Below are 24,417 nucleotides of genomic sequence, written 5' to 3' on the forward strand. Positions count from 1 at the left end.
TCATATTTATGCAGAAATATAGAAAATTCTAAAGGGTTCACAAACTTTCAAGCACCACTGTACAGTTAATACAGTTATGGTATCTGTTTGTTGCAGTTTTAAAACATTCATACACACTCTTTTCACTCTTGACTCACTGAAAAGCCTTTATGTTTCTGTTTCAGGGGCTGAGCAGTTGATAGAGGAGGAGAGCAGTGTTCTTCCTACCACCAGTCACTCTCGGCCAGCAGGCTCCAGACCCACGCGTGCAATTGCACGGACGCAGCACAGCGAGAGGGTCCGAGCTAACGTCAACAGACACCGTATCACACAGGCACGCACTGCTGCACAGGTTTGCATGACGCTTATGTCTGGCTCTACTAACATACCGGTGCTTAGATTTAAGAGGAGAACTGTGAGCTGTTGTCAGTTTCCTCAAAAGCATCACATTCTCAACACTGTGTAGCTCAGAGTGTTGAGAATGTGATGCTAAGTCTCTCAACACAGACTTCGTTGGTAGGAACTTTATTAAGTGGGGGGAAAATTGTGTTGCACTGGTTAAGTTGTACCAGTGATATCACGCATCCCTCAGTAAGTTTGAGTGCCTACTAGAAACTGTTTGAAAAGCATGAAAAAGTTGCTGCCATGTGAAAATCAGGGTTAGACATTGGTATACTCTGTAGGGTGGACTAGGGCACACAAAATAAAATTTTGTGTGTTTTTATGTGTGTGTGTGTATTTAAAGAGATGTGCATTAAAAACCTTAACTGAGGATTGCAGCACAGCATGCCTACCTGAACTATTCCTTCATGCTGAGTGACGTTGGACTGATTTTGTTTCCATTTCAGCTCGCACCTCAGTACCTAATGCGGTCCACCTGGCTGGATGAGACGATCAATGCTGTAGTTGCTGGGCTTAACACAGCCGTGTATGTAAGGGACTTAACTCCCCGCCCAAGAGCTCGCAGGAGACGCAAGAAAGGTAGCTAATAAAATTGGGAAACATCAGCCTAACTTGTCTCTATTTGTACCCAGAATGCTGTGACCTGTGACAAATGATTTTATATTTGACCCTTTATTAAATGCTGACATGGTGAATATACTATATTTTATATTACCAATAATTTCTGCCATTTATATCTTTGGAATAGCAGCAAGAAAGAAAACCATAAAAGACGGGAAGGGCAGTAAGGGTAAAACCTCAACCACGAAGGTGAAAAGGCGGACACGTAAAGTGAAGAGAAAGAAATTCAGGAAAAAAGCGGTATGTTGTGGTCTGTTTGAGCATAACCTAAGCTGCATCTTTTAATATTTGTCAATGATTTATCCTGCAATCAAGTTTATGATAATGTACTCTCTGTCTCAGATGAAAAGTACACTAATTTGTAAGACATTCAAGTCAGAACTGCCAGGTTTCTTTCCGTCCTGTTTAAAGGAGATACGCAGAACCTTTATTTTTAAATACATTTCTGAGTGGATAGTATCTCCACCCTTGACTCTTGTATGCTGCATAAATGGGAATTAAAAAATATATTTTTGAGAGTTAAAATCGACCGCAAAGTTGGTGTTCGAGCTGCCCCGCTGAGCCAGCCAGCCCTGAGTGCGTGACGTCACAGCAGGAACCGATTTTAAGGCCGAGGCCTTTTACAGCTATAGACCAAAGTCATATAAATAATAATTTATGGTGAAAGTAAGAAATGCCGTTCCCGACTTGCTCAACTAAGACTGATTTGACGTCACTGATTGTGCGTTGACTCTCATTAAAACAGGATGGGTGTTATAACTTATGCAATGTACATGTACATGCATGCGTGTTCACTGATAAAACGTAAAAGGCGAATTAAACAATCAGATGAACTGAGACAATCACATTCTGAAGCAAATTAAATAATATTATATCGGTAACTTAAACACACAATACAAGTTACATGTATTAATCTAAATGCAGGTAAACAAGGTGTTTTTGTTGTTTTATATCCAAATGAGAGTCGGAGCTTACCCGTCTGTGTTCTCGCTTCTTGAAGGCCGATTGTTTTGAAACAATCTGACTTTCAGTTGTTCGTTCAGTTCTCTGTTCATTCACTTCTTCCACGTAAGGGTGATATGGCAGCGATATCCAGCGGAGAAATCAGATGGCTGGTCCACTCATTCTCCATTTTCTCCATACTGAGTACTCCGCCATTACTGCTCGGCTCAGGCAATTATTAAAACCCGGGACGGAACTAAATGTCACCGGTTTTAGCAACAACCGCGGGGAGGTCACTGCCCGATCGATATGTCACATCCCGTTCCATCCCGGTGTTTACCAACAACCCTCGGCTCACACGCTTGGAGAACTGGTGCAACTGAACTTACTTTCCTTTTAAAAAATCTCATCTCATCTCATTATCTCTAGCCGCTTTATCCTTCTACAGGGTCGCAGGCAAGCTGGAGCCTATCCCAGCTGACTACGGGCGAAAGGCGGGGTACACCCTGGACAAGTCGCCAGGTCATCACAGGGCTGACACATAGACACAGACAACCATCCACACTCACATTCACACCTACGGTCAATTTAGAGTCACCAGTTAACCTAACCTGCATGTCTTTGGACTGTGGGGGAAACCGGAGCACCCGGAGGAAACCCACGCGGACACGGGGAGAACATGCAAACTCCGCACAGAAAGGCCCTCGCCGGCCCCGGGGCTCGAACCCGGACCTTCTTGCTGTGAGGCGACAGCGCTAACCACTACACCACTGTGACGCCCCCTTTTAAAAAATAAATAAAATAAATGCTTTCCTTTTCTTGTAGTTTTCTTTAATTGTTGGTACTGCACCCTCTTTCAATACGGGTTTATAGCCAACGCTCCTCAACAGATCAGAGGTCTCATAGGAGTCTTCAGTAAAATGTGCAGAGCAGAGGAGAGACCACTTCGTAGGCGCCCAATGTGCCTGTGAGCTTCTCACAAAACGCATCCAAATCTTTGCAGTTTGAACATTCTTGGGCCATGAATGCAACATGAATCCACCTTCTGTCATGTTGCTGGCACATCTACGTGGCATGGCGATAAATTAGCTCTAAATGGAGGACCGGAGTTGCAGTCAGCTCTGTGTTTTAGTATAGCGGAAATGGCGATCAGACCGATAGACTTCCTGCTGTGACGTTATGGATGTCAAGGTCATTCACTCAGACCGCTACCTATATGAATCACTTTAATCATAAAAATGACTATATTAGATTTATTGTTAATGCTTAAAACTATTCCTGTACCATTCTTGAGGTCTTAAGGCATTTATAAACGAAAGTGAGGCCATGGTTCTGCGTATATGCTTTAAAAAGTGACAGGGGATTAATGCTATTATTAGGATGCAGTGCTGCAGCACAGCAACCTATGGGCTCCCCTAGGGGAGCCCATAGGTTGCAGTGCAAAGCACTGCAACTATTGTTCTTCTACGTATTTCCTTCTTCTTCTTCTTCTTATTCCTACGCAAATTTTGATTTCGAATAACTCAATAACCGTACGTCGCACACAGACAAACAATATATCAAAACGTGCGGCTCGATCGGACTCGCTATGCTATTACTTTTCTCTACAGAATAAGATTTTTTCGCGACGTAGTCGCGAAAAAATCGCCCCAAAAAACCCCATTCATTTCTATGGAATTAATTGAAAAAAAAGCTCTTTTTCAACATTTTTCAAACGTCCGCTGCTCTGGCATGCTTTAACCTAGAGACGTGATTCAAACTCTAAAACGTAGGAAAACTTCTCCTCTGTGGATCTGGCATTCAACTTTTCTGCTAGGTTCTACACTTTCGGTTCAGTCCCGGCTCAACCGCCATGTGGCTTCTGGGAGAAAATCCGGCTTTTGAATGGGTGTCTATTGCGTTACACACCAGTGAAGCTCGTTATCTTAGAGTGGAGAGAGGTTGAAAATAAAGCTCAAACTTTCTCGCTTAAACTGTGTTTTCAGCCACAAATTTCACTCTACAGACATGATTTTCTCAAAAGTAGTAGGAAAACTTGTCCTGATTCACACAATGTGTCTACCTAAACGATAGGATTTACGGTTTTTGAATGACAAGCGTCAAACTGAGGACAGGGAAGCTGACAGGCTTCATTGACACCCATTATAAACCTGAGAGAAAAGTCACTCGTATTTAAATCGCTCTAGTGTCGTTATTTTTAAGAGTACAAACAAAAAAATACATCATTTTATTCAGGAGACCCTTCTAGCGCTCACTGTGAAAGAATTTTGTGAATAGCTGCTTCCGTTGTCGAGTTATTTGTCATTGTTCGAGGCCTGTCCCTTAGCAAAATTCAGCAGACACCTGACAAACTCTTGTGTGTGTGTCTTAACCTGCTCAGGCCCTTTACCATGCCGACTGGATTCAGTAAGCGAGCACAGAGGGGAGGGGGGCAGCTGTCTCAAGCACACACATAAATCATGGCATTGTAGCTTCATAGCAGGTCACACAACCGTACGTCGCACACAGACAAACAATATATCAAAACGTGCGGCTCGATTGGACTCGCTATGCTATTACTTTTCTCTAAAGAATGCGATTTTTTCACGACGTAGTCGCGAAAAAATCGTCTCAAAAAACCCCATTCATTTCTATGGAATTAATTGAAAAAAAAGCACTTTTTCAACGTTTTTCAGACGTCCGCTGCTCTGGCATGCTTTCACCTAGAGACGTGATTCAAACCATAAAACGTAGGAAAACTTCTCCTCTGTGGATCTGGCATTCAACTTTTCTGCTAGGTTCTACACTTTCGGATCAGTCCCGGCTCAAACGCCATGTGGGTTCCGGGAGAAAATCCGGCTTTTGAATGGGTGTCTATTGCGTTACACACCAGTGAAGCTCGTTAAGCTCAGAGTGTAGACAGTTTGAAAAAAAAAGCTCAAACTTTCTCGCTTAAACTGTGTTTTCACCCACAAATTTCACTCTACAGACATGATTTTCTCAAAAGTAGTAGGAAAACTTGTCCTGATTCACACAATGTGTCTACCTAAACGATAGGATTTACACTTTTTGAATGACAAGCGTCAAACTGAGAGGAGGGCAGCCGACAGGCCTCACCTTAGCCGCCCACTTTATTAGGAACACTTCTGTTCGTACATACAACCTACAAACACTCTTCTTAGAGTTTAGAGTTTATTTTATTTTTAAAAGGGACAGTGCACAAATTAAACATTATCCTTGTGGTAAGGACAGATGTCTGTCCCAGGTTATAGCAGTACATGCTAATTTCCGCCTGTAGTCACTTTGTTCATGCTCTTGAATAGCTCTTCTTCATGACGGCTGCTGTCTCGAGCACACACACAATCATTGCATTGAAACATCATTGCGGGTCACACATTCACGGCCAGCGAACATGCGTGACCGAATTGCTTCGCGCACTGCATCCTCTCATAATTTCCCCCGGGGAATTGTCCGGTCTAGTTGATATTAATATTGAACCTCTATGCGCCAAGAATCCCTGACCTACTCATAAATGACTCTGTTGTATCCTCTCAGGTGGTGAAAAAGAAGAAAACGTCTCAGGGCCGCATTGCTCAGAGTCTGGGACTGAAGAAACCCAGCCGCAGCTCTTCTATCCCCTCTGTGTACCGCCCATGTGAGCAAACACTGGGTAGCATGAGAGCAGACATCGGGGCAGCCTCCCTCTCCATTTATGGAGACCCCTTTGATCTCGATCCCTTTGATAATGGGTGAGTTTGTGACACGTTACCTTTTAAATGAGTTTAGGTGAAATTAAATGATGAGAATTTGTCAAGCGGTTGACTATTCGAATACTCCTTATACACGTGTCGTTACATAATAACCTACTTACTTAAGTTTTGCTTCCATGAGTGTTGCCAATGTATTTTTAGGCCTAAAGAATGCAACTCTGTTTTTCAGGGATGAGGAGATGGAGCAGGCTCCAGTTCAGCCCTCTTTGTTGGAAGCTAAGCGGCGGGGTTTGTCCCACTCTGCTCTGCGCTCACACCAGCCTGTAGCCAGACCCATACTTGCTGGTTTGTCCAGGTAACCATGTCTCATGTCTCTTTTACATAAGTTATATCCTGTATATCAGCAAATCAGTGTTCAACTAAAACTATTACTGCACTGCAAAAAAAAAGAGAGAGAGAGATCTTAGCAAATAAAGATACAGCGCCCCCCACAATTATTGGCACCCCTGGTTAAGATGTGTTAAAAGCCTTAAAATAAATTCAATTTTTATTGCAGAAGCATAATCTCGCACTGAAAATTGTGTAACCCTTAACTCAAGTGAATTAAAAAAAAAATTAAAAATCCCTGACTAAGAAATAATTATTTTTCATAAAATCACCTGTTCCACAATTATTGGCACCCATAATTCCAAGAAAATAAATGTAATTGAAGCATTTCTGTCATTTCTACTGTCGTTTATAAAGTTGATCAGAGCATCTAGGAACCTTTTAATTAGTAATTCATCACATCCTGTTTCCCTGGGGTATAAATATGATGTGACACAGAGGCCTATTTCTCTTATCCACTCTTCAACAAGGAAAAGACAAGAAAACACACCATTCAAGTAAGGCAGATGTGGGTCAACCTTCATAAGTCAGGCAATGGCTACAAGAAAATAGCCACTCGCCTACACCGGCCCGTATCTACAGTCAGAGGAATCATCAAGAAGTTTAAAACAACTGGAACAGTGGCAAACAAGCCTGGACGAGGATGCAAGTTTATCTTGCCACCACGCACAGTGAGGAGGATGGGAAGAGAAGTAAAAAGTTCTCCAAAGCTCACTGTTAGAGAATTGCATCAAAGAGTAGCATCTTGGGGTCACAACGTCTCCATAACAACCATCAGGTGCTATCTACATGCCAACAAGCTGTTTGGGAGGCATGCACAGAAAAAGACTTTTCTCACTTATAAGCATAAACATAAACGTCTGGAGTTCGCTAAGCGGTACTGGGACTTCAGCTGGGACCGTGTGCTTTGGTCAGATGAGACCAAGATAGAGCTTTTTGGCAACAAACACTCTAATACATCACAAAAGATGAGCATGCGGAAAAGCACCTCATGCCCACTGTGAAGTATAGGGGAGGATCGGTGATGCTGTGGGCCTGTTTCTCTTCCAAAGGCCCTGGGAACCTTGTTAGGGTGCATGGCATCATGAACTCTTTGAAATACCAGGACATTTTAAATCAAAATCTGGTGGCCTCTGCCCGAAAGCTGAAGATGGGTCGTCACTGGGTCTTTCAGCAAGATAATGACCCTAAACATGTGGCCAAATCTACACAAAAATGGTTCACCAGACACAAAATCAAGCTCCTCCCATAGCCATCTCAGTCCCCAGACCTCAACCCGATTGAAGTCAAGTCAACTTTATTGTCAAATATGCTATACAGGTAGTCGTCGACTTACGACTGCGTTTGGTTACGACTGACCGGTCGTAAACCGATCTGGTCGTAAGTCGACCTATGTTAAATGAACGTAAGTATATTGTGATGTGTAATGATATTGTAATCATCTTAAAGTCTTATTTTATCAACATTTTCTTATTTCATTACCTTGGCTCATTATTTGGTTTCAGTCAAACACTGCATATTCGGGGTGAAAGTAACTTTTATTTCTTGCCGGTATGTTATTTTGAGCCATAGTGCGTGCGCGCCAAAAAATACACCTAATTATTTATTATTGTCTACTTATCAAGCATTCACTAGGACTTCTCATCACTCAGTAGTACTAGTATAGTACTTTTTTATCACACTATCACTCTTTCATCCACCTGTATCAGTTTTTGATTATAAATAAATTGCAAACACATCATTTCAACAACACAATCGTTTTAATTACATTTTTTTTAGCTGAACAGTTGAAAACTAACTTTTCATTTTGGACATTGGACACAGAACAGTGTAACAGAACAGAAAAGTGAAAGTTACTTTGATTACCAGCTGTGCACGTTATAGCACAAGATCTGGTTAAGCCGGACGCGTGCTGTAGCTCGCTCGTTGTTTGTCCAGCGAAGCACTGCACACATAATAGAAGAGGCTGGATGCAGTGTTGCCAGATTGGGCGGTTTTAAGTGTATTTTGGCGGGTTTTGAACATATTTTGGGCTGGAAACCGTCAGCAGTATCTGGCAACACTGGCTGGATGCTGGGCGCTGCCGGGAGCTGGGGAGGAAACTGTCGTACACTCGGCTAGCTCAGCTGGGAAACACTTGCCAGTCATAACCAGATGGTCGTAAAGTCGATCGGTCATAAGTCACATAGGTCGTAAGTCGACGACTACCTGTACATGCTCGACATACAGCACAGATGAAATTTCAGTCCTCTCTGACCCACGGTGCAAACAGGCAATGCAATAAATAGAATAATTGAAATAAACAGTATAAACACTCTAGATAAGAAAAAGACATAGACTAAACATATATACATACACACACATATATATGATATATGATTTTTTAAAAATGTTAAACAATAAGCTCTTTAAGCCTATTGCTGAATAGGCTTACTCATGTTGACTCATGTCAACCTTGAAATTGTCTTATCTGCCAAAAGATTGACAGTTTTAAGCTTATATGTATGATGCATTTAAATATGTAAATGTGTTAGTTTTACATCTTAGATAAACATAGATTTTGACTTATGTTTCTTTGGAACATAAAGTTTATCCGTATGCAAGGATGTGATGCTTCTCTTGTTTTGGTAATGTAAATCGCAGTCTTGTAACAAAAGCTAAAGTAAAGTTGCCAGGTTAAAGCATATCCCTCTGTGCTGTGTGTGTCGTTGGTGAACAGGCGAGGGCACAGTATCCCTCAGGTGGAGGAGGTAGCTGAGGCTGCACCAGTCCCGGACTTGCTGGGAAGTATCCTCAGCGGCCAGAGCTTGCTGCTTATGGACAGCTCTGATGTGGTCATCAACAGAGATGGCTCTCTTAAAGCCCCCAAATCTGGTAGGTTTTCCATTTATTCATGCATATTTGAAACTTTAACTAACTAAAATAATCAAATAAAGACTTAATATTTTAGTCTGTAAATTAGGTGTTTTTACATTGCAGTTGTTGACTCCATGATGAGCTACTTATCCAAAATGTTTTTTAAACCAGGGGTTCTCAACCTTTTCTGCTTTAAGGCCCACCTATTCATACTTGTAATGAGTCGGGGCCCATTAAAAAAAGATCCCCAATTATTTTGGCTCATCTATTCTATTAGAAACTAATAATCTATTATAACGTGTGATGCAACATCACTTCCTGTTACAGATGGGAGCCCAGGAATTAAATAAATGCAATAAAAACAAACTGTTTTTATCCCCCACTGGCCGAAAGGCCCGAAGGGGGATTATGTTGTGGCGATGTCCGTCCGTTCCTCCGTTCATCCATCCCTCCCTCCTAGGAAGAGTGCTTGCCTTCTGAAATCAACTCCTCTCACAATTTTTGGAGGAATTTCACGAAACTTGGCAGGATTCTGTGTTATATGTCGGTAATACGCATATTATAATTTTCTTAAATTCGGTCACATTTTACCAGAGTTACAGCCCTTGATTAACAAAATTATAATTTGACAGTTTCACGAGTGTGTGTGTGTGTGTGTGTGTTTTCCTTCTGAAATCAACTCCTGTCACAATTTGTGGAGGAATTTCACCAAACTTGGCCGGATTCTTTGTTATATGTCACTAATATGCATATTGGAATTTTGTTCAATTCAGTTGCATTTTACCAGAGTTATGGCAGAGTTGCCAGCAGGGGATATTATGCTCTCGGAGCACTCTTGTTAATTGTAGGTATTGTATTTAAAACTGTATGGATGTGCCAGAAGCCAACACAAAACCATGCATGCAGGGCATTTTCACTCAGAAGGGATTAATGATCCAGAAGTGGAGACTGGTCTATTAACACAAGAACTTGTTGCCATGTTTGTGTTCAGCAAACAAGCAAGTTATTAAAACCAAGAAGTACACTCAAAAGAAGTGGATATAGAAACCACTCAGTGGGATTAGATCCTTACACGCTAACAAAGAAGGATTTTTCCTACGAGTTGGAAAATGATCCATCTATTGAGTTCCCCGACATCTCAAACTAGCTGGTGCTTCAGGCATTGTTCTACACGGGGACACAGATGAAAACCTGGAAGAGGATGGAGGCGTACAACTTTTTACATGTGGCTGGGTTAAAGAGCTGGGGATCAGGACACTACAAGATAAATTCTGTATCGTTTATGCCCGTGTAAGTAGCATTTCTGGGCTTTTTGTACGCGTCTTTGCGATGATTGTTAGGATGCTACAAGTTTGAGTATCGGGTGTAAACAAACCACAGCCGCTTGATTCTCAATCCTCTCTGCTGTTCTCTTCCAGCTAAACCATTCACAAAGTTCCACAGAAGCCCCTTTAAAGACCTGGGTATTACGGGTAGTATATATGCATTAGTTTACAATATGGCGACTGCGATCAAACAGTAAATAAAAATACATCTGAGGACTTGAGCAACTCCTGAACTTCAAAACATCACGAAATAACGGAAAATGGCGATAAAAGTCATTAGCGAATCCAAATGAAATAAATCCGAAGAATTTATAAACCTTTAATATATTTTATTATTGGTTTTATCAGGCCTAGAAATTCATATATTTTTTCACCAGCCAGCTGGACTAGTTACCTTCCAAAGTAACTCACCAAACAGAAAATCAACTCGGCAAAATTTGTTCATGTATGAATTTTACTTCTGTCAAAAATAACACAAAAGAGAGTAGTTCCCATTGTTCATGACTAATGTGCATTTATTTCAAGACCCGAGTATTTTGATACTGTTAAATACATAAATGAGAACAACACAGAGCACCATAATATAATATCAACAAATAATAATATATTGGAAAACTTGGCAACTTGGTGTATGAGTATTGAAAACAAATACTTACCATCATGACTATAGCACCCAAAATATGTCCAACATGCTTTCTGTATTTAACCATTTATGAGAGAGAAAGCATTAGGAGCTTCATATTGACTAGGAATCAACTTGAAAAAAATTAATTATTCCATAAAAATCGTATCGCAGCCAAGGCCTACCCTGCTCCCACGTTTGCTTATAAGTCCTTTGTCATTTCTCCTTCTCGTACGCTTTATCGGCGGCCTTTTTTCTCCTCTTCAGACCGAGGTCGCTTTGTCCCCCGTCTCTGGCGGTTTCTGTACACCTTTCAGAAAATTCCACATCGCAACGTAGCTTTGGCAGATGTAGATGTAAACAACAACAAAAACACGTGTTTAAATGGGCGATAATGTGGCCACATCTATTGAATTTGATAACGTGATTACCGCGATATTCAACGAGATGCGTTATATGCATGCGCAGTAGTGAAAAAAACGACAGTCTGACTCGTACACGATATGATTCGGAATTCTTCGGTAGTTTCCGTCCTGCTGATAAACACATCGATTAACACAGACACGGCACGCGCTTAATATGTGGCGGCTTTAGTTGACAGTGTGTCTGAATCTTCACTTCATATATATTTTTTATTTTCAACTAGCCAGCCGGGCTGGCTAGTGACAGGAATCACCCGCCAAATGACAAATTAAGTCGCCTCGGGCGACCGGACCACTGCGAATTTCGAGCCGTGGTTTTATGTTTGTCTTATAAATTTTGTCTGTCTCATTTGCAAATGCTTTTTTAATCATTATCAGATACAGCACTTCAGTTTCATTGTACTGTGTACAATGACAATAAAGGCATTCTAATTCTTTCACGAAGTGATCACTGCAAACTTGAGCATTCTTCAACTCCGCTCCTTTCCATCACAGTGAAAGGTTCAAGAGCCACCTTTCTTGTCGTCTTTTGGTAAAATCCTTTGCTCTTTCACCCTTTATCAGTTCACAGGGAACCCACAGGGAAGAAACGTTTATCAGTTTCACGGTTTGTTTGATTCGAACAACCCAAAACAACGCAAACGTAGAATATTTTAACGACTAACAAGGCACTCCAGCAGTAGTAACGCTTTGTGAACAGTGAGCTTAGCTGACCACCACTTCATGTCTTACATATCTAATGAGGCGGATGTGACATCAGATGCAACCCAGCAGTTGTACCCTACTAAAAGTTGACTTCAACTTAAAAAATAATAATAATTGCAGCCCACTAGATGGCGCTTCGCGGCCCACTAATAGACTGCGGCCCAGTGGTTGAGAAACACACTAAACCATCCCATTGCAATCTACCCATTAAACCATCCCATTGCAATCTACTATGAAGTTGGCTTCAGTATTTCAGGGCGCATGCCTTAGAAAGAGTTTGTGCATGAAGTGCATTAAAATAACACATCTGCTATTTAAAATAGTGACAGTGACCCAGAGCATTTTTAAAGGATTTTCCACTAGGAGACCAACTGGTCTGGGCAATACAATCACGGGCCCCAGAGTCCATGCGGCTGCACTGCTGCGGCATATTCTGTGATGCAAAATGGTTCACCAATCACCATACAGACAAACACACTACAGTGACTACACAGCTATCAAGAGCAATTACCAAGTACAAATGTTATGTCAAAGACACTGAAAGTTAAGGCCAATTTATGCTGACAACGCAGTCCTCGCAGATGGCGTCGCAGATGGCGTCTGCGTAGCTCCCCCACCTTCGCAGACGCTCTGCGCGCACCTCCCAAAAATTGTGACCACCACAGAAGCCTCTCAGACAGCGTCGCAGACAAGAGGGCTCTGATTGGTCCACTCTACATCCGCTGTACACGCACTTCCGCTTCCCTCCTTTCCCGGTTTGGTTTGTTTTCACGACTGCCATTTTTAAAAACACGAGCGAAGATGGAGCAGCACGAAGAGCTCGAGGAAGTGAGGAAGTACGTACATCTATACGACTCCAGTTCTAGTCATTATAAGTAACCGGAGGATAAACACTCCACTAACCACACCCACCAACTACTCTTAGCAATTTCGCGACTTCGCGCCCCCTTGCGTTGTGGCGGTGAATAACATCGCGCACGCCTATTACTCCCCGCTCAGCGATAAATTACAACTGTCTGCGAAAAGCTATCTGCGAAAGCCTTGTCGCAAGAGCATGCAGAGGCCCTTACACAGTAATGACATCGGATTCTGACATCAGCCATCTCAGTAACCAAATTTTAGTTTTGTTTTTCTTAACCAACATGATCTTGTGTGTATATCTTATAACATAGATCTTCGTTTTCCTTGCTAAATGTATACTTACATGGTACTTGGTTAATTAATTGCAACTGATTGAACCAAATGATAAGACATAACTTGGTTTAAAATTTGGTCTCCCAGTGAAGCTGGTTTGGCATTGACTAGGAGACCAAATCTGGCCACTGGGAGACCATTTGGTCTCCCAGTAACTATGTTAAAAAATGCTCTGCAGTGACCACAGTATAAATCCCTGTACAGTCTAATGCTCTGCCGTGTAATACTATATCATGACCTGAGAGTGTTTCATAATTGTTCTCTTTATAGCTTGTTTGTCATCTCCAAGGAGCAGCATCTTGGGAGGCTCTTCTTTAGAACGGACACCTTCCACAGGAGCAGCTGACTTTCATTCCAGCAGAGAGCCTGCGCCTTCCTCCAGCCCTTTAACAAATGCATCACAAAGCTCCCTACAGCCCACTCCTGCCCCAGTCACACTTTCAACATCCTGCCCACCCACTTCCCGTGCACCTACATCTGTTCTTGAACACCCGCGTTTATCTGCACCTCTTCCACGCAGGTTAACTCCCACAGACTCAACTGGACCTGGACACAGTCAATGGGGCACCTGTAGCATCAGAGGCCAACCCCCAGCAAGGGTTACAAATGGAGCTCCTGACCCGAATCTTGGGGAAAGGCGAAGTACCACACACGTCCCTGCAAAAAAGCTTCCCCCCAAGCCAGTATGGGTGGATGTGTCTGTGTTGCCAAGAATACCAAAGATTAAAAGAGAGAACAATTCTGTGGCACACGGCAGCACTGGGAGCAATAGCAACAACTTACCAGAATCTTCCATGACGAGTTTAGCAGGTGACAAAGGCCGGCAGAGTTCAGTTGACCAACAGGGAGCAAGTGAAAGCAGGCAGGATAGGCCCATAGACAGCCAGAGGCAGAGACTAGACAGAGCTGTGCCTTCAGCTTCTTTTTCTAACTCTTTTTCTACTCCATCAACCTCTGCTAGTGTAACTTCATATTCACAGCCATCCTCTTCTTCTGCTATTAGTTTTCGCATTAGCAGCAGTGGAAACCCATGGCATGCTCGGCGGCTTTCAGCACCTGATCAAGCCCTGCCTGCAAAGGATAAGGGATCTGTGAAGAGAAATGAGAAAGGCAAGCAGATGTTGCTGTCGACTTATTCTCAGGCTAAAAAGGCCTCTGAGGAGAGTGAGGTCTATGATCCCTTTAATCCCACAGGATCTGATGCCTCGGACTCTGAAGATGAGAATCAGAACGGCAAAACGGAAATGAAGCTCCAAAGCCCTCCACATCCACCCACGGTACAAACTGCGGGGCAAAACGAAGATGCTGAACATGAAATTAAAACAGAGTCCATGGACTTGGATTTTCCTGTGGAAGATGAAACGTCTGGACAGAAAATGCAAGCTAAAAAGGAGCCAACTTCTCCCAAGGATGACTCATGGTCATCACTTTCTTATCAGCCAGCCACCGTGCTTGCAGCTCAGTCAGAGAGTCTTGCTGCTCTTGTGGCATACAGTGGAAGTCCTGTGGCGTCTGATGCTGAGGACAGTGGAAATTCTGAAGGTCCGTTAACAAACGCTCAGGATCGTTCCACATCTAGCTCACCCTGCAGTCACCACAGTGACGAGAAGGTCAAGATAGAGGTAAAGTCTGAACCAGATCTTGAACCATCTCCTGAACCATCTCCTGTGAAATCCACATCTCCAGTTGTGTCTCAGGTAACCAAAGGGAACGGGTTTATACATGAACTGTCGTCCGTATCAGGATGTTCTGATGTAAATCACAAGAGCAAGGAGAAAGAAATAAGATCACCACGTGCCAGTTCAGGAGAGGAGAAGAGGTCACAGTGTGCTTCCAGCAGCCCTCCTTTCAAAGCCTCTAAACAGTCTGATAAACAGAAGAAACACTCGCAGTCCGAAGACAGAAGACGGTCCCATTCTAGATCTCCACGCCGCAGACGATCTCGCTCAAGATCTAGAGAGCGAAGTCATTTACGAGACAGGAGGCGCTCGACTCGCTCCAGCAGCAGCGAAAGCTCAAGGAAGAGAAGACGACGGCGGCACGACAGCCGAGACAAAGAGGGACATAAAAGATCCAAGAAGAAAAGATATTCTTATTCACGGTCAAGATCTCGATCTAGATCCAGATCAAGGTCGAGGTCCAGAGAGAAGAGGAGACAACGAACATTTTCACATAGATCTTCCTCAAGATCCAGGGACAGAAATGAAATAAGTTCTAAAAGGAAAAGGTCGAGATCAAATTCTAGAGACCGGAGACGGAGAGAGAATGTTTCAGAAGGCCCTCGCCACAGAGAACGGCACACTGACAGAACTGTAGCATCTGCTTCTGCTGAGGAAAAGGAGCCGACACGTAGTATAGACAGAAGTGCACTTTTACTGAAGAAGGAGTCACAAAATGAATGCGACACTACGCTTTCAGTTGTTTCAATTAAAAAGGAGACCGATTCCAGTAGTCAAGAGAATTCACAATTAATTGAAGAGTCTGGAAAACCAATTTCGGAGGATGTTCCTTCGATTAGCGTGCCGCACCAATCACACGAATCCAGACCTACTGAGATCAAAGATGAAAAAGACTCCCCACTTAGTAAGATTAAAGAGTCCCAGCTATTAAAAGATCAACTGCCAAAACAGGTCAAAGTCGAGCAGATTTGGCCTGATGATGAGGACTCCAGCAGTGATGATGATGTTCTTGTGATTAATCTGTCTTCCCCTGGCCCTGCTCCCACAGATTGTGAAAAGATGCCTGATTGTGAAACAACAAGCCAGCCTGTAGTGCCAAAAGAGGAGATGGAGGTAGAACCTCTGCAAGCATCATGTCCAGTAAAACAAGAACCCGTGGACTCTTCAGATGAAGAGATCAATGTAGATTATTTGATTGACAACTTGGACTTCATTAAGAAGGAGATGACGGATGAGTCAGTAACTAATGCTGCAGGTGTTCTGGAGCCCCAGGCTGATGTGGGCAAGGAGTCGGCAGGGGTCAAACAGGAGATGGAGTCGGTGTTAGTAATGGCGGGCACCAAAGCCAAATCACAGGGTAAACGAGTCACCTGGAATATACAAGAACCAGTCGCGTCCCAGCCAGACAAAATGAGCAGTGAGTAAATTATTATTTATTTGCCTTTAATGTAGATGTCAGATTGCCGAATGATTTTTGTATTGCTAATGATACTCTCAGTTGTGTTTTAATGTTCAGGGAAACGGCAATACTCTGTCCTTTATTCTGTCTTGGTATTATACGTATTTAACAGTTATTCCACAAAATCGAGTCGTACATGGCACAGAGTCGGCTGTAAGCCATGTACGACGAGATTGAGCGGAATAATTGTTTCTTTCTACCCACATTCACTGGATTTTGAGAAACGGAGCATTTTTATTGTTATTTTTTGCAAATTCAATAAATAAAAATTTTATACAAAACGTCCGACAAAATAATTTCCGCTTAGAATGTAAACAAACCGGCGAAACGACAGGAGCAATTTGTGAAAAATGCAAAAATAATTCTTGAAAAATAAAAAAGATACGTTTTTGCCATCAAATACTTTCATTCCATATTTTGTTGCTTTTTTTGGGGGGGGGGGTGTTTTCGAGTTAAGTTTTTATTTCGTCCTCGGTTGGTTCAGCAACACGTGCCGCGATTTTATTTTTCTCTACTCACGGTATATGAGCTGATAGCTTAGTAGTAGAGTAGCCAATCAGCGCGTGCAGTTGCTCATATCCAGTGAATGTGGATAGAATAATTATCAGTTGCAGGATCCAGGGGTACAAGATGTATCCCGTGTATATATTGTTAAAATATGTAACAATGAACAGGGCAATAAAATCAGTACTGCTCACACAGGTTACTAGAAGGGAAAACTACTTCCACACCAAAAGTCATAGGAATACAACCAACATGTATTTTTTTTATTTTATTTTATCTTTTTTTTTTTTTAAGCGATTTTAGTATTTGGAAATTTGAGCTAAATTCCAGTGTAACGTGTAACATGAAAGCCGCTCACCAACAGAACTTTTACTCGCTATTTTAAAAAAAATGCATCAATTTTCTTTAATTTTTGAATGAATTTTACACTTTGACTATTATGCTAACAATATGGACCCAAACTGGAGAATATGGAACTCGAGAATGAAAGATTTCAAGCAAAATAACAAAACGCATTATGTAATACTGTTTTTAATTATACTCGTATATAAAATAAATCACTAAGTTTTAACTTCATACAAGCTAAAGTTCTCGTCTCGTCTTCGTCCGCTTTATCCGGGGCCGGGTCGCGGAGGCAGCAGTCTGAGCATGGAAGCCCAAACTTCCCTTTCCCCAGACACCTCGGCCAGCTCCTCGGGAAGAACACCGAGGCGTTCCCAGGCCAGCCGAGAGACATAGTCCCTCCAGCGTGTCCTGGGTCTTCCCCGGGGCCTCCTCCCGGGGGGACATGCCTGGAACACCTCCCCAGGGAGGCGTCCAGGAGGCATCCGAAAGAGATGCCCGAGCCACCTCAGCTGATTCCTCTCGATGTGGAGGAGCAGCAGCTCTACTCCGAGCTCCTCCCGAGTGACTGTGCTTCTCACCCTATCTCTAAGGGAGCGCCCAGCCACCCTGCGAAGGAAACTCATTTCGGCCGCTTGTATCCGCGATCTTGTTCTTTCGGTCATTACGCAAAGCTCATGACCATAGGTCAATGAAACTAAAGTTCTCTTCCAAAAAAAATACGCAAGAGTTCTCATACGATTTACTTAGTGTTTGTGAATTTTCAGCTTTCTACTTCTAAAAACGATTCCAAAATTACACTGAATTCTCAACCCCCGAACACATTTATGCAGATAAAAATTGCAGGAAAACTCAGCCATTTTGCTTTGAAAAATGCTTTCTTGGGATCGCGTACAGTGTGTCTTAACAACAGCAAGGCTCGAACTGTCATTCTCATGTCCCAAATGTTCTTTTGGTACCAAATCTTCTTGATTCCATCGTAAACAGCTCCCAAAATTACACATTTTCTGAAACCCCGAACACACATTTCGATCACCAATGTCTAAGAATTGCTTTGGCAGTATTAGTTTACAAAGCAAGTGAGCGTGGTAAACAAAAAGGTTCGAACTTGCTTCTTCTCCACTCACTTCGTGGCCATTTCTTCTTAGTGTGAAGATCTTTGATGAACTGTTAGAGGAGGGCTAATATAATAGTACCCCTAATAACAATAGATATGACGAACAGCCTTGCTAAATGTCGTGTGACTAGCGAAGATAGCGTGACTTTTTACGCTTCGCTACGAATTCAGTAGCGATTTGGAGAAAAAAAACAAAACGAAGAAAAGAAAGTACTATGAGAGAAACCGGGAGGCGCTGGCTGAAAAAGCAAGGGAAAGAATGTAGAAGCTGCGTGAAAAGGGAAAGCAAAGTAAACCGGATCCTCGCGCACAAACATGGACAAAGGTACAAAGATGAGGAAGTAATGCCTTCTTTTTAGAAATAAAAATGAACTTGTATGATTTCTGCACAAGAATGCAAATCTTAGACAATAAATGTGAAAATATAAAAAAAAAAGACCACACCTGCAATGCCTTCTGGGTATTAGTTAAAATGAATAACATAATAGATAATCTCTCAGAATAACTAAAATATTTGTTCTCATGATCAAATCTAATTAATAATCAATATTCTGATGACAGATAAGTGACTGTGAAATTGTTCATTTTTCTCATATGTTACACCTTTGTACCCCTGGAATCTGATCAATATATTTTAGGATTCTGATTTCACAATGCTGTGCGTAATGTTAACTGAAAAATTTAAGTTGCATTGTAGCCAGTAAGCAGCAAAGTGCACTTTTTTGACAGTTTGGAGGCACTTCAAAAGTTATAACATTTGTGACTGGCATAGAAAAATGCTTGAACAGTTATTGTACAAAATTGCAAGTTCAGATGCACACACTTTCAGTTACATAGCACTTAGCAGCTTACCCTGAGCGACTTACTTTATATTATTTTTTTCGCGGTCCGGTTTCCATCAAATCCTGCGCTCTGATTGGCTGACGAGCGGGGTCCTTATCCTATGGTACGGACCCCGGTTATGGACCTCTGGTGACTCGCTCGTTCACAGCAACAACAAACGTAGCAATTTTTGTCAACATTTATATTTTTAATAAGATTTATTTATAAGATTTTTATCAAAAATCTTATAAATTTTAGCATTAATTTTACATCATGGATAGCGAAAGCGAGTTTTACTACCCTGAGAAAGAAGAAATAAAAGAAAACATTTCAGGAGAAAGCTAAAACCTGTAACTGTTGCTAATGTCGAGCAAAAACATGGCTGAATCCTGAATGGCTCAATTTTGTATAAATAGGGGACTACATAGGCGGCAAAATTTAGTTTTTTTTTTCCTGCCATGGAAGTGCACTTGTATACTGAGGAGGAAGCCATTTGCATTACAGCCGTGAATGAGGATTCAGAATAGCATTAATTTTACATCATGGATAGCGATAATGACAGTGTTCACAGCGAAAGCGAGTTTTACTACCCTGAGGAAAAGAAATAAAAGAAAACATTTCAGGAGAAAGCTAAAAACCTCTAACTTGCTAACGCCGCGCAAAAACATGGCTGAATCCTGAATGACTCCTATTTGTATAAATAGGGGACTACATAGGCAGCAAAATGTAGTTGTTTTCCTGCCATGGAAGTGCACTTGTATACCGAGGAGGAAGCAATTTGCATTACAGCCGTGAATGAGGATTCAAAATGGCGGCTCAGCTCGGTTTTCCCTTTCGGACGCTCTCGTTTTCTGTTAGAATTTGGGAAAGAAAAAAATAAATATATTATTTACCAGCTTGAGGGCGGTCCATATGGTGAAATACCGTGACCTCGGCCCAGAGGGCCTCGCTCAGTACTTTCAAGACCTCGGTCACAGTATTTCATGATATGGACCTCCCAGCTGGTAAATAACATACATGTCTCTATCAAAAGCATATCTTCATGTTAGTACAAATAAATCAGAGTCTAAAGGCCCGGTCACACAGCGCTTTACGGCTTTATCACGGCCAAAACCCGTCAAAAAGTGCTCTCCCGTGAAGCAGACGATGTTGTTCGTGTTGATGTCGAAGTTAAGACGTGTTACAGTCGATATACAGACGTGACAGGACGCAGGGGAAAATCGGAACGGCGTCGGACGCGGTAAAAAGTTTTGGACTGCTCAAAACTTTAGACCGCGGACAACCACGGCCGGCACACGTGGTAAAGACGTGCAACACACGTGAAAAACACGTGATAATCAGTGTCCCGGCCGTTATTAAAACTTGGGGAGACGTGGTAAGACGTGAAAGTTTGGCGGTCTATCACGGGCAGAGCACGGTCATCGGACGGGTGTTACGCGTTGGTATCACGGGATATAGCGTGTGTTTAGCGGCTTATCACTGAGAAATGGATTTTTCCGCGTACATAGCACTGTCTAAGCCCGTTAAACGACGTCTCAAACAAGTTCTAAATTCGGTTGATCACTGTCTAATCACTTCTGCATCACTTCTGATTTGCGGCATGTATAAATACCGTAATTTTCTGAGACCTCGGCACTTGCAGTCTAGATGTCAAGGGGTGAACATGAACCCTCAACGCTGTGATGTCCTCATCTTAATGCTCCAGCACCAACAGAACCAACTGATACAGGCTCAACATATCCTTGCTGAGAGAAGAAGAAGAAGGAGGAGGAGGAGGAGGGTGGTACGGAACATCTGGGTGCGTGGCTGGACTTGGTTAGCTGTGCTTAGGCAGTGCTGCAGCAGTGAAACAGCCGCCGACGGCCATACCCCGTACAAAGCACGGCAAAGCCAAAATTGACCAAAAATTAGCACTTACGACCACGTCCACCAGATTTTTGTATCTTTTTGTACGTGATATAGACGCGGAGTGCTGTGTGACCGCCCCTTAAGAAAAAAAAAATTTTTACAATTCAAACACTAACTGAAATAGAAAATCTGGTTAGTTTAGTGGAGATGTGGAAATGTATCCATTTATATTGTTGAACTGTGCTGCATGTGAGCATGGTGAAAAAGACTGAAACAGCAGTTACACTCTTAATTTAAATGTGGCTCGATTGTCTCCCAGTAACATTTTGAAATATTAGCGTAGAGTTATTGGCTGCTCCCGATTAGGGATCCGCTGTGGCGACCCCTAATCGGGAGCAGCCAAAGGAAGAAGTAGTGTAGAAAATCTGTCCTCATAGTTAGTGATATTTATTATACTAATTTGCAACATAAATGAATAAAACAGTAGAGGATATTGTGAGCCCATTTGTAAATCAAGCAGGACTCCTAGTTTGGGAACCTCTTTGTTAGTGGCTCAAAGGGAATGTAATGCAATGCAGAGTTGGGTTTGATAGGATTTTTGCTAATTATTTAGCCAGTAAAGTTTTGTTTTTTCTTTTCTCTCATCACTTTCAGAGCTTGCACTATTCAAACTGAAACTGAAGCAGGAAGGGTCTCGTAAGGCTGCCTCATCCTCCTCCATGCAGAACACTGGCCAGGTACAGTGATGTTCCTCTGCCTCTCTCAATACGTCAATACCATAGCGACTCATCGGGGCTGGAGATAGTGTACATGCATATGACAGTCTCATGGTGGCAGCATGGTGCTGTCTGCATTCCTACCGATAAGCAAAGTTTTAACCACAATGCTGGTTTCACTTGTCCTTTCAGTCATGTAGCAGGGTGGTGGTTTTGTGCAAAATGGCTGGCTGCAACTGTGGAGGATATAGCTGCTCTGTCATGTGACTAAAACTGAAAGTAGACGAGCAGGGTTTTCAAGGGAAATGAAAGTGAACCCAGAGCTGGGTAATTATAACTATTCAGGAATAACAGTGGCCCTTTAGGAAATGCGTACATATACAGTACGATTTTGCAATTTGGCACAGATTACACGTCTGCGGTTCTGAATCTGATACCACACAAGCATAGTTTGTTCTCAGCCACAGTCAGGATATTTTAACAAGAGATAATGTTTCAATATGCACTTTCTAATATCAGCAACAGTACTGCTTTTTGTAAATTATGATTAATAGTTAATTAGTCTATTCAGGACATTGTCCCAGTGTATGGCATTATCAGTGTCACGGCTTCCCGAGTACAGTGGACATGGGAACGGGCAGGTGGGATCAAGGTCACATTCGTTTTTGTTAAACTGTTAGTTGAACACAGAAAACACTTTTCAGCAGTATCCAAAATAAACTTCTGTGTGCCACTTCACCGATGTGATTTCAGCCAGGGGAAGAGAACCTCACTCTGTACTGCTCTTCTCTTTTATCTGCTCCTTCTCACTGTGTGCGCACACACACACACACAGCACATTAATTTACAACAGGTGCTTCCACTTTGCCACTCACCTTCCCCGGCCTCGATCTCCATTCACAAACCGGCACTTGACCATGCCCCCGCTGCCACAATCAGTTATTTGAGTCTTTGTTTGAACTCTGTGATTGTCCATTTAGGATAATTGTCTGAATGGCAGTTTTATAAGAACCATCTTCATTTAGTGTATTTGCAGTGAGTGTCCGCTAGCTATTAAAGACTACCCTAATTCCAAAAAAGTTGGGACACTGTGTAAACCATAAGTAAAAACAGAATGTGAAGATTTGCAAATCATGGAAACCTTATATTTCATTGAAAATAGTACAAAGACAACATATCAAATGTTGAAACCTAGAAATTTTATTGTTTTTTGAAAAAGATGTGCTCATTTTGAATTTGATGTCAGCTACACGTTTCAGAAAAGTTGGGACAGGGGCAACAAAAGACTGAAAAACTTGTGTAATGCTAAAAAAAACCCCCTTAATTTGGTAAAAAGCAAAAACAAAAAAAAAAACAATTGGCAACAGGTCAGTAACATGACTGGATATAAAAAGAGAATCCCAGAGAGGCGGAGTCTCTAAGAAGTAAAGATGGGGAGGGGTTTCACGGCTCTGTGAAAGACTGCGTGGGCAAACAGTGCAACGATTTAAGAATAACGTTCCTCAATGTAAAATCGCAAAGAATTTGTGGATCACATCATCTATGGTACATAATATCATTAAAAGATTCAGAGAATCTGGAGAAATCTCTGTATGCAAGAGACAAGGCTGAACACTGACACTGGATGCCTGTGATCTTCAGGCTCTCAGGAGACAGTGCATTAAAAGCAGACACGTGTCTGTAGTGGAAATCACTGTATGGGCTCAGGAACACTTCAGAAAACCATCATCTGTGAAAACAGTTCATTACTGCATCCACAAATGCAAGTTAAAACCAGATATAAACAATATCCAGAAACACCACCACCTTCCCTGGGCCTGAACTCTTTTTTACAGTGGACTGAAGCGAAATGGAAAATTATCCCAAGGTCTGACAAATCAAAAGTAGAAATTATTTTTAGAAATCATGGACACCACGTCCTCCAGGAGGAGAGGGACCATCCGGCTTGTTATCAGTGCACAGTTCCAAAGCCAGCATCTGTGATGGTATGAGGGTGCATTAGTGCACATGACATGGGTAGCTTGCACATCTGAGAAGGCATCATTAATGCTGAATGATATATACACGTTTCAGAGCAATATACTGCTATCCAGACAAAATCTTTTTCAGGGAAGGCCTTCCTTCTTTCAGCAAGACAATGCCAAACTGCTTTCTGCACATATTAAAACTGCATGGCTCTATAGTAAGAGAGTTCAGGTGCTAAACTGGTCTGCCTGCAGTCCAGACCTGTCTCCCATTTAAAACATTTTGTGCATTATGAAGTGCAAAATACAACAAAGGAGACCCCGAACTGTTGAGCAACTGAAATTGTACGGTCATGTTCAAAATAATAGCAGTGTGTTTAAATACATGAGTAAAGCTCAAAATCCTTATAATAGTTTTTATTTCCATGCATTGGGAACACTGCACATTATATTCTACATCAAAACATGAAGAAAAATGTATCAATATTTTAATTACTTTACAGAAAATGAAGAAAAATGAATATTGGGCTGCTCAAAAAAATAGCAGTGTCTGCATTTTTCATTACAAACTCCAAATATTTACTGTATAAACTGAAAAAATCTTTAGGATTTAGCATTCCTGTGAATCACTAAACTGATATTTAGTTGTATAACCACGGTTTCTGAGAACTGCTTCACATCTGTGTTGCATGGAGACGACCAACTTCTGGCACCTGTGAACAGGTATTCCAGCCCAGGATGATTTGACAACATTCCACAATTCCTCTGCATTTCTTGGTTTTGCCTCAGAAACAGCATTTTTGATGTCACCCCACGAGTTTT

General features: G+C 42.0%; 1 protein-coding gene across 5 annotated transcripts in view; it reads left to right on the forward strand.

The window, feature by feature from the left end:
• Positions 1–24,417, forward strand: part of phrf1 (PHD and ring finger domains 1) — a 60,165-nt gene that overhangs the window by 25,186 nt on the left and 10,562 nt on the right. For 3 of the 5 annotated variants that reach the window (XM_060915100.1, XM_060915099.1, XM_060915103.1), the window contains exons 8-15: positions 165–331; positions 828–960; positions 1,130–1,242; positions 5,479–5,672; positions 5,863–5,988; positions 8,740–8,894; positions 13,415–16,240; positions 21,570–21,652. In XM_060915100.1, coding sequence (XP_060771083.1) covers positions 165–331; positions 828–960; positions 1,130–1,242; positions 5,479–5,672; positions 5,863–5,988; positions 8,740–8,894; positions 13,415–16,240; positions 21,570–21,652 — 3,797 coding nt within the window. The remainder of the gene's footprint in view (positions 1–164; positions 332–827; positions 961–1,129; positions 1,243–5,478; positions 5,673–5,862; positions 5,989–8,739; positions 8,895–13,414; positions 16,241–21,569; positions 21,653–24,417) is intronic. The other 2 variants (XM_060915101.1, XM_060915102.1) reach the window with 2 other exon arrangements.

This window comes from Neoarius graeffei, chromosome 2, assembly GCF_027579695.1.
Source record: "Neoarius graeffei isolate fNeoGra1 chromosome 2, fNeoGra1.pri, whole genome shotgun sequence".
In the NCBI taxonomy this organism is placed as follows: domain Eukaryota; kingdom Metazoa; phylum Chordata; class Actinopteri; order Siluriformes; family Ariidae; genus Neoarius; species Neoarius graeffei.